Source organism: Prionailurus viverrinus, chromosome D4 (genome assembly GCF_022837055.1).
Source record: "Prionailurus viverrinus isolate Anna chromosome D4, UM_Priviv_1.0, whole genome shotgun sequence".
NCBI lineage: Eukaryota > Metazoa > Chordata > Mammalia > Carnivora > Felidae > Prionailurus > Prionailurus viverrinus.
The window spans coordinates 17,761,853-17,776,773 of record NC_062573.1 but is presented as its reverse complement, the minus strand read 5'-3'; the positions used below and the strand labels follow the sequence as shown (position 1 = coordinate 17,776,773).

At 47.8% G+C, this 14,921-nt stretch overlaps 1 protein-coding gene across 2 annotated transcripts in view; it reads right to left on the bottom strand.

Annotated features, from left to right (window-relative positions):
• The window catches only part of EPB41L4B (erythrocyte membrane protein band 4.1 like 4B), a 129,874-nt gene that overhangs the window by 81,513 nt on the left and 33,440 nt on the right, over positions 1-14,921 (bottom strand). For both annotated transcript variants that reach the window (XM_047830575.1, XM_047830574.1), the window contains exon 2: positions 9,247-9,351. In XM_047830575.1, coding sequence (XP_047686531.1) covers positions 9,247-9,351 — 105 coding nt within the window. The remainder of the gene's footprint in view (positions 1-9,246; positions 9,352-14,921) is intronic.

The window sequence follows — 14,921 nt, the reverse complement described above, 5'->3', positions numbered from 1 at the left end:
TATAGACATTATTTTTTGGATGTGGGGCTGTAAATGCCATTTACTTTTTTCACTTTTCTGCATAATTTTTTACTTTTAATGACAATATTATTTTCATGGGGGTGGGTCATGTGGTCACTTCCATTAATTAATTCATTGCTTGCCCATCAGGCAGTTTGGGATGATCGGTTTGCCCTAGCAGAATTCCATATCACTGCTGCCCTCAATCAAGCAGAAACCCTCGGACCTCAGCCCCTGGGAGGATTACAGATACAGACGTGATAAAAGTATATTTACTTTCCTGCCAGTAAGTATCACACTAATGGCTATGACTAACCTCTTTCTTCCCCTCACTATTACCCTGCAAAGAAAGTTCTCTGCAACCAGCCTTCTAATCTCATTAGCCTCAGAGGCTCACAGCTTAAAGGGGCTTGTCCCACTTCTTTCCCTCATGCCCCCTTGTATCTGGAATAGAACATGTCAAGCCCACTGTTTCCCTCCCTCCGCTGTCAAACTATGATCTTGATCTGAGTCCGACTGTGTTGTTTCCTTGGCGGTGGTTTTCAACCCTGGTTGCGCACTGCGGTCACGATGCAGGTCCCACCCAAGAGCCATTAAAGAGAATCTCAGAGCATTAGTGTTTGTTAAAGGCTCCCAGCGTGCCCATGAAATATTCAGTGCCGAAGTTTTCCCCTTACCCAGCAATATGTCCCTACTGATCTCGGGATCATGACACACCCATGACCCCTTCTGAAAATCACCGTCAGGGCTTTGTAAAATCTCAAGCAATTTACTGGCCAAGGTTTACTGGCCAGTGGTCTATGGTTGGTGTTAACCGACAGTTCATGGCTAGTGTTCCTGCTGGACAGCAGACTGCTTTTCCCTCTGGCCATGCTGCTGAAGGAGCTCCCTTATCCATGCAGGCTGGCCCCCGTCCTTCCTGCACAGCCACGGGGCCCTGCCAGGATGGACGCTTGTGAAAAGTCTGGGGCTCACGCATCTGGGAAAGTAATCAGAAACAGTTTCCTTTTAAAAGCTCCTTGCCCCTACAAGGTTCAGATCAGGTTGCTTGCCTGCATCGGAGGTGATAAGAAACCCAGCCAGAATCCTAAAACAAGACATGATAAAACCTATCTGGTATCCAGGCAGTTCAAAATGACCTGACTTTCTTTCCTAGCTGCAGGAGGGGACTAGACTCTGATGACTCCTATTTTATCCCACAAGACTACCTCGTGATGAATAACCCGGGCACTATGGCCCCAAATGGCATTTAGTAAATCATATCCTACACTTGGCTTGGAGGCCTAAATTCAACATCAGCGAGACCTGTCTTAGATGTTCACCTGCATCCTGACCAAATATAGCCACACTGCCTGTCGGCAAAGGCCAAGGCAAATGGCTCCAGACCTCTTAACGTACCATTAAACCAGTCACTGGAGACAGGCAGGTGCATTTCTAAGTTCAGAGGGCATGATATTTAACTCAAACATTCTAACAGGTGTTAGAAAGGTGGTTTCTGATCTGAATTTCTCATCCAAGTCCATCTGGCAAAAACCCTTTCCATAAATCAAGATGGGAGATGATTTGGCAAAGCCCATCTGTTCTGACAGTGTATCAGTTCTGGAACTCTGACATGTAAAAGGCTGGTTGTAGCACTGAGTTGTCTAAAATCTATACAGAAGCACTTGAACCACAATGGCCAAGAGAAGCTCAGGGGTTGAAAAGGGCCTAAAACCTGCCTCAATGACCCCTGAGCCCTCACCATCGAGTCTGAGTGGTCAGAACTCATAGCTGGCATCCTAGTACCTGTAGATTTCTCAGCTTACAAAGAGTGTCTAGTTTGCATTTAAATTAGAGCTGGAAGGAATTTGAAGAGATAATCATATCCAAAGGATGAGAAGAGAAAGAAGGGAAAGGACACTTTTGGAGCTTACTGTGTGTGCTATGATTTATAATAAGAAATATATATTTGGTCTTAGTTTCTGGCACAGACCTCCTAAAACCCTTGGAATTTTCTAAGCCATAAGAGCAAGAAAGGTGTTCTGACATTCATAACAAACTCCTTCCTACCATACCAGAGTTTATGTCAATGAGGTGACTTATTTTTTAAATTTTTTTAACATTATTTATTTTTGAGAGAGAGAGAGAGAGAGAGAGTGAGTGAGTGGGGGAGAGGCAGAGCAAGAGGGAGACACAGAATCTAATGCAGGCTCCAGGCTCTGAGCTGTCAGCACAGAGCCCGACATGGGACTCGAACTCACGAACTCAGATCATGACCTGCGCAGAAGCCGGATGCTCAACCCACTGAGCCACCCAGGCACCCCAATGAAGTGACTTTTGAAGAGCACCTAAGGATGGGGGCTGGTTGTCAGGGGAACCACCCACGTGATTGGACGGTTGAGACTTACAGTCTCACCGCGCTGACCTCTGGGGAGGGGGCAGGGGCCTGGAGGTTGAATCAATCACCAATGGCCAATATTTAATCAATCGTGCCCTTGTAATAAAGCCTCCATGAAAACTCAATTTGGAGAGCTTCCAGGCTGGTGCACACAGAGAGACCTGGAGAGGGACAGATGCCCAGGGAAGGCGCGGAAGCTTTGCACAGCCCGCCTCACCCTATACTTGCTCTATTCATCTCTTCCGTCTGGCTGTTCCTGAGTTACCTCTTTTATAACAGACTGGTGATCTCGTCAGTAAAATGCTTCTGAGTTCTGCCATCTGTCCTAGAAAATTAACTGAACCAAGAGGGGTCATGGGGACCTCCCATGGACACTGCAAAAGCACAGGTTACAATCTGGACATGTGATTGGCATCTGAATTGTGGGGTGGGAAACAGTGTTGGAGGGCTCAGCCCTCAGCCTGTGGGATCTGAGGCTATCTGCAGGTAGAGAGCGTCAGAATTAATTGCTTGGTGGTGTTGGAAGAAACACACGTTGGACTGTGTCATGTCCATCACTTGCTCAGGCCTCAGAGCCGATGAAGGTGACTGTGCACAGGGCAAGGCGTCCGGGATCACGGTGTAGGTGAGGCAGAGGCAGGATCAGAAATCAGGCTGTGGCAGCATCCATGGTTCTGGGTCCACACCACACACCAGCTTGAAGTGCCTCCTCCACCTATGGAGGGATCTCCCCTTCTCATCCAGGATGGAGCCCTATAACCTCACTTACACCAGCTACTTGAGGTTTCCTTGGGAATTAATCTAAATCAACTGCAGAGACCCCTTTATCAATAGCTTTCCATTCAGCATCAATATGCATGTGGGCAGGAAAACCCTCCCCCTGCCAGCTTTCAGAGACAGGCTGCGGGGAGACCTGTGGCATTTCTTGAGCTGTTCCACACTTTCTTGTACTAAAATAGGAGGAGGCAGAAGATCAGAGCTTGAGTGCCAGCTCTGCCAGTCACCTGGTGTGTGGCCATAAGCAAGACCCCTGAGACTGTTTCCTCATCTGTGCACTGAGCTGTCCCCTTGACACACTGAAGAATCCACTGAGTGGCTGTGGAACCATTGAAATGAAAGGGTTTCCTGTCTCTTATAGTAACATACCCCACTATTAGTGTTTCCTGAGAGTACTTCCCTCCAGGTACATCTGAAACGGTAGGAAAGCTCAGTGGCGTCCCCACAGGAGGCACATGTGACACCAGAGTGAAGCCGCAACAGCCCCATTAGCACCCAATGATCCTCTCGGCAGCCACCATATCCGTGTCAACCTCACCTCACAGCCCTGGGCCTCTTATTACCCATCCACACGATTCTAGGCTGCAAAGACCAGAGGAAAAACATCTCACAAGTCTGGAAACAAAGGCCAAAAATCACCTTTTCGGTATTCCTTGCTGCAAAGCTTACCACCATAAAATGCTCCCTTTTCATGTGGGGAGGGGCTCTGGAAGGGACTTGAACTGGCCGCATCCCCCAGAACACCACCCCTACGGCCACACACCTGCCCCCAGGGTCGGGAGGGAGGCTCCTGATTGGTGGGGCTGGTATGACCCCTGCCCCAGATCCCTGCCATACCTCTCCCCTCTGACTCCTCATTGGGCTCCTCACTGATACTCAGGCACTCCCTCTCCAGGCTCCCAGAGTGAGGACAGACCCCAATGTATTCCATGGGACCAACAAGATGGTCCGTCTCCCTCAGAATGCAGCAGGCAGGGACAGTGTCCTGCCTACTTCTGCACCACAGGGACTACCGCTGAATAAGCTCCAAGGCAAAGTCAGCTGAATAGCTACTGACTAAATGGGTTCCTCCAGCGGGCGCATGCACATGGATGTGTGTGTGGATGAGATGCTACCTCGTGTAAAGGGACCAGCATAGCCTGGTGGAAAGTGCTGGCCTGTGGAATGAGACCAGGTTCTGAATCCTGGCTCTGTCCCTCACTTTAACCTTTACAAGGTTTCTAATGAACCTCAGCTTCATCATCTGTAAAATGGGTCTGCTTTATGGCTAGTTTCACAGATGATGAATGTTAAATAAGAGTTATGTAAAGTTTTTAGGTGGATGCCTGAGCAGGAACTCAGTAAACAGCAGCAATCTGACCAGTCTGGTCCGTAAGAAAGCTGGGTGGGTGTAAGCCAGAGACTCCTCTCTCAGAAGAAAGCTTTCATATGTAAAAATAGAACCCCTGCCCCTGCTTTGAGCTGTGCAAAAGTGAGATCTACAGAACAAGCTCCTGGGTGGCCTTCCTGCCTTGATATGGAAAAGGGAAACAGGAGGCCCCAGCCCCACCTGCTAAAAATAGACGAGCCGATAGACTCTGACCTTGCTTCAGGGCTGGGCAGCGCACTATGGTAACCAGGCTTGGCTCTTCGCAGGGAGCTGGGGACATAAGCTGGGTCTGCAGAGAGCTGTGCCAGGAGCCCCACCACTGCCAGCCTTCTGATTTGCATGCAGGGGCAGGGTGGGGATGTCATTTCTTGCAGGAGACGCACACGGCAATAAGCCAATGGCCAAGGGGACTGTTCGCATCCCAGCTTCCATCTTGTACACCTGCCACCAACTGCTTCATCCCAGGCACCCAGATAATTGACTCAGGGAACATTCCCAAAGGGATCACCTAAACTGCTAAATTTTCTCCCACAGGCAAGGCAGCCTTGCAGGTTCCCGCTAGCGTAAGTGCATCACCTCTGGGAGCTGTGATGACTTCTGGTCTCCCCTCAGCATGCTCAGGTAGGAAGAGGAGACCCACACTGGGGTTAGATTACAAGACTCCTTCTCCTCCATTAACTCGCTGAGCCTTTCAACCTCCCAGATGTCACCACCTCCACTCTACAGTTAGGAAAACAGGCTTGCAAGTACAGTGCATTGAATACAGCACTTACCCCTCAAGTTGTAAAACCTGACTTTGAGTCTGAGGGGTACCACTCACTGAGTGCATTCATTTCACCATCCACAAGACAGAAACGTTTGAAAAATAATTTCTAAGGTCACTTCTGGGGCTGAAGACTGATGTTAAAAAAATTCTTTTTTTAATGTTTATTTGGTTTTGAGCAGAGACAGAGCACGAGCGGGGGATGGGAGGAGAGAGAGAGGGAGACACAGAATCCAAAGCAGGCTCCAGGCTCTGAGCTGCCACCATAGAGCCTGACATGGGGCACGAACTCACGAATGGTGAGATCATGACCTGAGCCAAAGCCAGACGCTCAACCAACTGAGCCACCCAAGCGCCCCTGAAGACTGAGGTTTTAGGTTGCATGCCTTGTCAACAAAAGTCCCCAAGAAGCAGCAGTCTTAAGTCTCAGGATCTAATCAGAAAGGTCTATTTATAAGCACAGATAAAGAACCCACAGCCAGATGAGCAAACTGCCACAGAAGGCAAAGAAGCTCAAAGGTTTCCAGAGAGGAGGAGAAATGCTGCAAGTTCAGGACATGCTGCATGAAGGAAGGGCTGCCATCTGAGACAGTCCTGAAGGACAGCCAGAAGTTTCAATGGGGTGAGGAAGGGCACGCCGGGAGGGGAACCCATAAGCAAAAGCATGCACAGAAGTGCAGACATCTCCAGAGCCCGGTCTGTGAGGAGCCCAGCCTAGAAACTGGACTAATGGGAAGGCTCCTGGGAGCAGCTGCTGCACAGCCTCGGATCCTCCAGGTCAGGTAGACGAGGACCCTACACCTGCTTTGTGGGGGAAGAACAGCACGTCACGTTCAGGGCTAGGAGCTGGAAAGATGGCAGGGCCTGTAGAGGCTGAGCATCCAGGTGTCTGGCCTTGGAAGGGCGCCTGGACCCCGCTGAGGCTGTGCCAGGACACCGGCAGACGGGAACGCCTGGCAGCCCGGCGAGCAGGGGTACATAACCAGGTCCTTCCTAATGGAGTCACATCCTTGGCTTTCTGGGAATCCAAGTGGCTGGAGAGGGGTCACCTGGGGATGAGGACATGGCAGCAGGGAAATAGGCACGTGGCTCTAATGGCAGAAATGATGGTATCTTATCCCTTCTGACAGGAGAAGAGTGTGGGGCAGACGTGCCTGCCTTCCCTTTAGAACATTAGAACTGAAAGAGCTCTTGGAAACTGGCCCAAGAACCCCATTTTACAGATGACAAAACATTTTACAGATAAGGACAAGGGAGAAAAGGGGGCTTACTGAAAGCCCCCAAATAAGTCAGGGGCAGAGCCAGGAACAAGGTCCAGGTCAGACTCATAATCCAGGGCTGTAGACATTTTGAAGCCAAAAATACCATATGTGTTAAGGCACACAGAAGGCAGAATGGAGAAGCGTTTCTGGGAAGAGAAGGGCTGATGAGTGTCAGATGATGGGGACAACTGGAGGATACTGGAGACAGACAAACTAAATCTGGCACTCAGGAAGCAACCGGAAATGGAACAGTGATGCAGGTATAGGGAGGGGGTAAATGCTAGAGAAACAGAATGTTTTCGTCAAACCAAACAGTGAAAAAAGGATGGACAGAGAGAAAGAAAAACTCTGAGGTGCAGGGGAAGAAAATTCAAGGCGTTTTAGCTAAATGACCTCGGTCTTCTCAGCAGGAGGTGAGGCCCAAATGCAGGCCCCAAGTCTCTGTGGGGAGACTGGACTAGAGGGCTGTGGTCAAGATTCACAAGGGGAACCGAGTCCACGGCTCCAAGAGAAGCTCAGGGGCTTGGACTTTGCTGCATCTGTGATCTGTGACCCGAGCCCGTGACAATGCCCGCCAGCCTGGGAGACGCAGCGGAGGAAACAGATGGACCTGCGTGTTGAGGGGAGACCAGGGGACAGTCATGGGGGAGAGAGCATCAAAGGGCAAGTGAGGACACAGGCGAGATGGCTGAGGCTTCACCAGGCCCCGAGAGGGGAGAACGAGGCAGGAGGGGATCCTTAAGGGACAAGGCCAGACGCAGAGGGACCAGAAAGATGGAATTAAGGGAAGTGATCATGGAATGGGAGCAACAGAATTCCAGCTCTTGGAGTGATCAGGTGGTGACAGGACCCAAGTGAACGTGCGTGAGGTCTACCCAAGTGAATTTGCAATGCAAGGAAACAGCGTCTGGGACATTTACAAAGGGAGGCAACTTGAATTGCCAGGTTGCCAAAGGAAAGAGAAAAGCTGAGATACCAGGGCGAGGTCAGAAGGCAGGGCACTGGGTGGCTCAACCTCAAAGACAGCAGAACTGGACAGAGAGGAGAAAGAGAAAAGCTGGTCTACCCCTTGTCCAGGGTCCTGGCGGGTGGAGCCTCTGGCTGGGAAACGGAGAAGGAATTGGGTCTACTAACTCCAGGTGGCAGCTGAAGTGTTCATGGCAACAGTCAAGGAGGTGAGGGGATGGGCTGTCGGTAATCAGGCAGCACTGAAGGGCGGAGGGGCATCTGCCCAGGAAGACACCGCAGCCGGGATATAACTGCATCATCTTGGACTCGGCAGCCTCATACACACATTCTCAGGTGCACCCAATCCCTAGGCACTGATTCTGAGCATCTTAGCCTCAATTGTCACATACGGCCCCCAAGGAGTATCTTAACAGGTGTCTTTAGGTAGAAAAGGTTAGCCATGTACACTCAAACATCTCCTGTCAGGGAACTCACCCTTTCATATGCTGTCTAAAACAGCACCGCCTCTTATTCGGTCTGTCTATCCGCTTACTCTATTTTCTTTTTCTTAACACTCATTACCATCTGTCATCTATGTGTTCATACTTTATCTACAGTGCTTAAAACAGGGCCCAGTGCATAACTGATGCCCAATAAATATATATATTTTTTACTCAATTATAATTAATACCCAATGTTATAATAGTTTTGGGCACACAATGATTCAACAATTCTATACTTTTTTTTTTTAATGTTTCTTTATTTGAGAGCGAGACAGCGAGAGCTGAGGAGGGAAAGAGAGAGGGAGAGAGGGAGAGAGAATCCCAAGCAGGCTCCACACTGTCAGTGCAGAGCCCGATGCAGGGTTCGAACTCACAAACTGTGAGATCATGGCCTGAGCTGAGATCAAGGGTTGGACACTTAACCAACTGAGCCACCCAGGTGCCCCAACAACTCTATACATTTCTCAGTGCTCATCGAGATACCTGTGCTCTCAATCCCCTTCATTTCACCCACCCCCCCACCCACCTCAATAAATATTTTTAGATTACCGAATAATTTATCTTTGAAACCCAAAGCCAGATTTTGTTGGGGAAGGAGACTGAAGTCATTCCTGCTTTTGAAAAGAGTGGTTCTGCGCTACATCAGATTCACTCCCTCTAGCACCCCCACTGTGGACAGGTCTGTCTCAGGCAAAGCAAGGGAAGTCTTTGCTGACCTAATACAACCTCCTGGAGCCTGCAAGATGGTTGTCTAGCAGTGCCAAGATCTGCTCCGACTGGCCCCCTGCACCCACTAAGCCTGGCTGGGATTCAGTGTGTTCACAGCACCCGCTCCCTCCACCCAGCAAGAGTCCACAAGAAGATGCTGCTGCAGTCTCTCTGCCAGTTAAAAATGAAAGCATCATTAAAAGAATTTCTAGAATGGTATTTCTTCTGCTTTCTACCTACTTGAGAAATGTGCCCATATTGCATCCCTATGCTTGGAAATGTTTCCCGAATGCATTCCCCTGCACAACAGGGACGGTTCTTTCTCTTCCTCTCCCGGTTATTGGCCCCCTCAAGGGGGGGCTGGAGGGGGGGGCATATGGATGAATTTCACACGGGTGCCATCACCACCACCCCAACAATCGTGACTGCAACAACACTGCAGCCTAACTCCTATTTTTCTCTACCAACCTCTAGCAACTGTGAATCTGCAATTAGCATGAAAACCAGCGTGTCCCGAAACGAAGCAAAGAAATACATACCGCAACCTGGGAAGAGTCGAGGAACTGGAGGCCAAAGTAATCTGTTTCCACGAGGTCCAAGTGGTACACGATCTGATCAAACAAATCCTGGCCTTTGGCATGTTTCTGGAAGGCAATTGGGTAGATGAAGATTTAGGATGTGACAGCCGGATAAGAACAAAACGTTTTAGAGAGAAAAAAACCAAAATCACTTTTCTCTCTATGCTGCATACATGTATATGTCACAGTACATAAATTTTTAAAAATTTAATTATTTTCATTGCAATGGAAACCCATCACTAAATCTCATTACTCACAATGGAAACAAAACAAAATACCAACTAACAACTTTGTAGGATGAATAGGGAACCAAAGCCTTATTATGAAAACTGGTAAGTGAAGGGAAAAAAGTCAAGCATTGATCTGGCCTTTAGCTACAGCCCTCGGTAACCAAAGAGTAGATGATAGGATATACAAACATTAACTCAAAATATCAGATCAAAGACCTAAATGCAAGAGCTAAAACTATAAAACTCTCAAAACAGAGGCACAAATCTTCATGACCTTGGATTAGGCAATGGTTTCATAGATATGACACCACAAGCACAAGCAATAAAAATAAATAATATAATAAAATAAAATAAACCAGAGGTGCCTAGCTGGCTCAGTCAGTAGACCATGTGAATCTTGATCTTGGGGTTGTGTGTTTGAGCCCCATGTTGGGCATGGAATCTACTTAAATTTAAAAACAAAACAAAGGAAACAAACAAACACAAAAAACCCACAATAAACCAGGCAGGCATCATCAGCAGAACATAAAACTTTTGGGGCACCCAGGTGGCTCAGTCAGTTGAGCGTCCAACTTCAGCTCAGATTATGATCTCACAGTTTATGAGTTCGAGCCCCACACTGGGCTCGTTTCTGTCAGCACAGAACAGGATTCGGAGCCTCTGTCCTCCCCCCTCCTCCACTTGCACTCTCTCTCTCAAAAATAAACATTTTTTTTTTAATGTAAAACTTTTGTGCTTCAAAGGACCAAGACATCAATAAAGCACAAAGACAACCCAAAGTGGGAGAAAATTTTTACAAATCACATATCTGGTAAGAGACTTCTATCTAGAATATATAAAAAACTATTACATCTCAATAATAAAAAATATATTCAATTAAAAATGAACACGGGATATATACACAGTTCTCCAAAGACATACAAAAATACCTGATAAGCACATGAAAAGATGCTCAATATCATTAGTCATTAGGGAAATGTAAATCAAAAGCACAATCCAGAACCATTTCATACCCACTAGGATGGCTGTAATAAAAAAGACAGATAATAACAAATCTTGGAGAAAGTGGAACCCTCATATACTGCTGACGGGAATGCAAAACGGTATAGCCATTTTGGGAAACAGTCTGGCATGTTCTCAAATAGTTAAACACAGAGCCACCATCTGACCCAGCAATTCCACCCCTAAGTATATATATCCCAGAGAAATGAAAACATTGCATTCATACGGAAATCTGTACCAAAATGTTCATAGCAGCATTAACCATAATAGCCCCAAAGTGGAAGCAACCCAAGTGTCTTTCAACTAACGCACAGATAAACATAATGTGGAAGAATCGTATCCACACAATGGAGTATTATTTGGCCATGAAAAGGAGTAAAGCCCGGATACATACTACAACATGGGTGGACTTTGAAAACATTATAGTAAGTGAAAGAAGCCAGTTACAAAGGACCACATATTACACGAAATGTCCAGAACAGGGAAAGCTGGAGACTGGAATCAGATTAGTGGTTTGCTTAGGGCTGCAGTATTTGTGGTGTGACAGCCAAGGTGAGCACGGTTTTTTGGGGGTAAATGAAATGTTCTAAAATGGATCATGGTGACAGACGCACAACTCTATGAATATACTAAGAGCCACTGAATTGTACCCTTGGGGTAAGTGAATTATCTGGCACGTGCATCTTAATAAAGGTATTAAAAATAGCAAATGGGCAGAATTTCTCTTTTTAGTAGTATACCAACAACAAAATGAAGAAGGGGTAACAGACTTGCAATATCACAATTTTTCAACTTCTAGAATGGTAGGCACTAGCATTGGGCACCGGGGGCTACCAACATCACAGGAGGAGACGACCAGCCACTGTGTACCCCCTGATGAAGAACACCCCACCACCCAAGACATAATTTTGCTCCCCAGGCTTCTCTTTCTGCAGGGAAAAACTATCAAGACTGGGACTAATACAACCACTAGACCCAACTGCCAACTTGGAGGAAATGCAGAGGAATGTTCTCAACTACATGGGACTGCAATCATCAAGATCCAGCCAGTGGGAAATTCTGGAAACTCCTCAGGACAAACAACACAGTTTCTTCAACAAACAGAATACAGGGAAGTGGAGAGATCGAGGGGCACCTAGAGATGAAAAAAAGATTTAAAAGACCCTTTTACAAAAAGGCAAAACTAAAAGCATGCAGTGTGTACGATACATATTTGGGGGATAAAACATGAAAAGAGGGTGGGTGGGGCACCTGAGTGGCTCAGGTGGTTAAGCGTCCGACTTGACTCAGGTCATGATCTCAGGGTTCGTGGGTTCAAGCCCCGTGTCGGGCTCTGTGCTGACGGCTTGGAGCCTGGAGCCTGCTTCGGATTCTGTGTCTCCCTCGCTCTCTGCCCCTCCCTGGCTCACGCTCTGTCTCTCTCTCTCAAAAATGAATAAACATTAAAAAAGAAATTAAGAAAAAACATGAAAAGAGGGTAAAGAAGTAGTTACGATAAGCAATAAAGTCAGGGTAATTGCTGGTCTCGGGGTGTAGAGAATTTGTGCCTGGGAGAGGGCACACCACGGACTTCCAGCGGGCTGGCAAGGTCCCAGCTCTTGACTTGGGGGGTGGTCCAGGGGTGTCTGCCTTCCCATAATTCATTAGACTACACCTCTGTTTCACTGATTTGTCTGTGTCTGTGCTATAGGAAACAGCGGTAACAGAAAGTAAAAACAAAAACTCAAAACTACAGCACTGGCTTCCAACTGTCAGACTCTTCGCTTCCTGGAAATACTCCTTGAAGGCAACGACCCAAGAGCAGCAGAAGGCTCCATGTGCAGAGATGTTCTCTATAGCATTATTTAACTGGAGAAATAAAGCTGGGGGTGGGGAGGCAAAAAGAAGAAATAACCCAAACTCCAGCCACAGGGCTGGACACATCCATGGAGCCGAACCTAACAACACTCCAGAATATTCTGGGCTTTCAGGACAGACAACTGTAAAGATGAGACAGAAATAAGGAAAATTCTTATATCGACATTAACTAAACAGACCACAAAGGAATAAGAAGCTGTGATTCTATGTTAAAAATATGTATGTGCTGTATGGACTGCTTGATAAAAAGAGGCTTGCAGAAACTTATAGAATAGCTGTGCTAGGCTGGATGGACAAACGGATGATTTTCTTCCCAAGTATTCTTTAACACTGATCTTTTGGCAGTCGTTAGACAACAAATACAATTTTTTTTCTGCAAAAAAAAAAAATCACCATTCTGGCACTTTTCCTCTGGACGTATTCTTTCCTATTACTATCCAGCACTACTGGACTATGCAACGCCTATTATTATGGAGCCAATCCCTCATTAGTGGGTTTCCTAGTGGGACAGAACTAGTTAGTGTAGAGCTTTAGCAGCAGGATGTGGCAGACAGAATTGGGCTGGCAGGAAGCGAGAGCTCTATGCGCTAGTCCTAGATGCACTAGCTGTGACCTTAAGCAATTCATAATTTCCCAAAATCCATAGGACCATCCTGGACCGCTCCTGCAGCTACAAATCAGCCATGGTGCCCTGAATGGACAGGGTCACCCAAACTCAGCTGACCCCAAGTCCCACCTGCTTCCCACCCGGCTCTCTCTATTTTGGTTCAAGGGCTTACCATCCAGGTATGTCATTTTAATACTCACAGAGTATGAACTGAAAAAACACAGTTCCACACACGTAAAATAAGGGCAGTTAGTCCAAGTTTCTCTCTAAGTCATTCCAAGTCTTACTTTCCTGATGTCTTTCTAAAACAGCTCTTAATTTAGAAGGAGCTCAAGGCGAGGGGCATCTGGGTGGCTCAGTTGGTTAAGCGTCCGACTCTTGATTTCTACTCAGGTCATGATCTCACAGTTCGTGAGTTCGCACCCCGAGTGGGCCTCCATGCTGAGAGTGTGGAGGCTTCTTGGGATTCTCTCTCTCTCCCTCTCTCTCTGCCTCTCCCGGGCTCACGCTTCCCCCCCCCCCCAAAAAAAAATAAACTTAAAAGAACAACAACAGCTAGAAGGAGTTCAAGGTGGAGGTTGGAAAAAAGAACCTTTCTAGGGCCAGCCAGATCCTTCTGTCGTGTCAGACTGGCTCCTGTATCGGCCAACCCTCCCTCACCTGGACTTGGAGGTAGGTGGCAGACACAGCAGGGTCTGGCGGATAGGAAATACCATGTTTACTCACCTGTAAACACCTTCCCCCACTCACCTCCCCAACCCCTTATGCTCTTTAGTCCCCAGTGGCCCTTTCCAGCTCTAAGAAGAATCTGGTGAAATTATGAGGGCTGGAATAGAGGGGTCCTCCAACCAGAGGTCCCAGTGAGTGAAAGGTCAGACAAAGACAGAGAGTCTAGGCCACAGCACCCGAACCCACCACCTCTTGCTCCTCCCAGCCTGGGGACACAAAGCGTCCACTCACAGCTGAGAAGACTCCAGGTAACTCACCTGTCCTGCTAGCCAGGACAATGCACCTTGGGCAGCCCCCAGAAGCCCATGAACTGTCATCTCAGGCTTAGCCCAAACAGCCTTTCTTTCCTCAGCCTCTTCAGCCCTAGCTCACTGCCCTCCCCCCCAACCCAGGGCAGTAAGTGCCCCCTCCTCTGTTCCCACAAGCAAGCACGTGCCTTTATCACACACACACAGACACACACACACACTTATCACCCTGCACCGAGGCTGCCTTTATTCCTGTCTACTCCTACATCAGGCTGTGGGCAGGGACCAGCTGTGTTCATCTGAGTACCACCTCTCCTTCTCGCCATCCCCCAAGCACATCCCTGGCCGGCACAGAGCAGGTGCTCCGTAAACATCTGTTTGCTGCATAGCTGGCTGGCTGGCTGGCTCGGCCGGCTGGGGGATGCGTGGGGTTCCGGAGCCAAGAAACACATCTTCTGGATGGACCGTGCTAAAACACGAACAACAGACAAATACTTCACGAGCAGCAGGCCTAAATAGAACACACTCATTAAAATCTTTTCAAATTAAGTATTCCATGAACAAGGGCCTAGGGAGCCGTGCTGCACTTCCAAGGCCATTTACCCAAACACGATTTTGTGGCTATTATGTGAAGTGCTGTCTAGTGGTTACAACAGGAGATCCATTAATGTGACGAGACAGGAAGCTGCTCCTGGTTGCCTCCGAACTAGGTCTCCCCCTCTGTGATGAATCCATTCATTCATTCAACAAATATTTACCAACTGCTTATCAAGTGCCAGCCACTATTCTAGGTGCTGGGGTACACCAGGGTCACAAAGTCTGGAAGCGAATAGCTACAGAAAGTCCTCACTGAGTAAGCCATTCTTGGGGAGCAAAGTCATCCAAATCAGCTTGATGCCTCCTCTCTCCCGGCCTTCTTAAGCAGAATACACGGACCGTAAAACCTTACTTAGTCCAGATCAC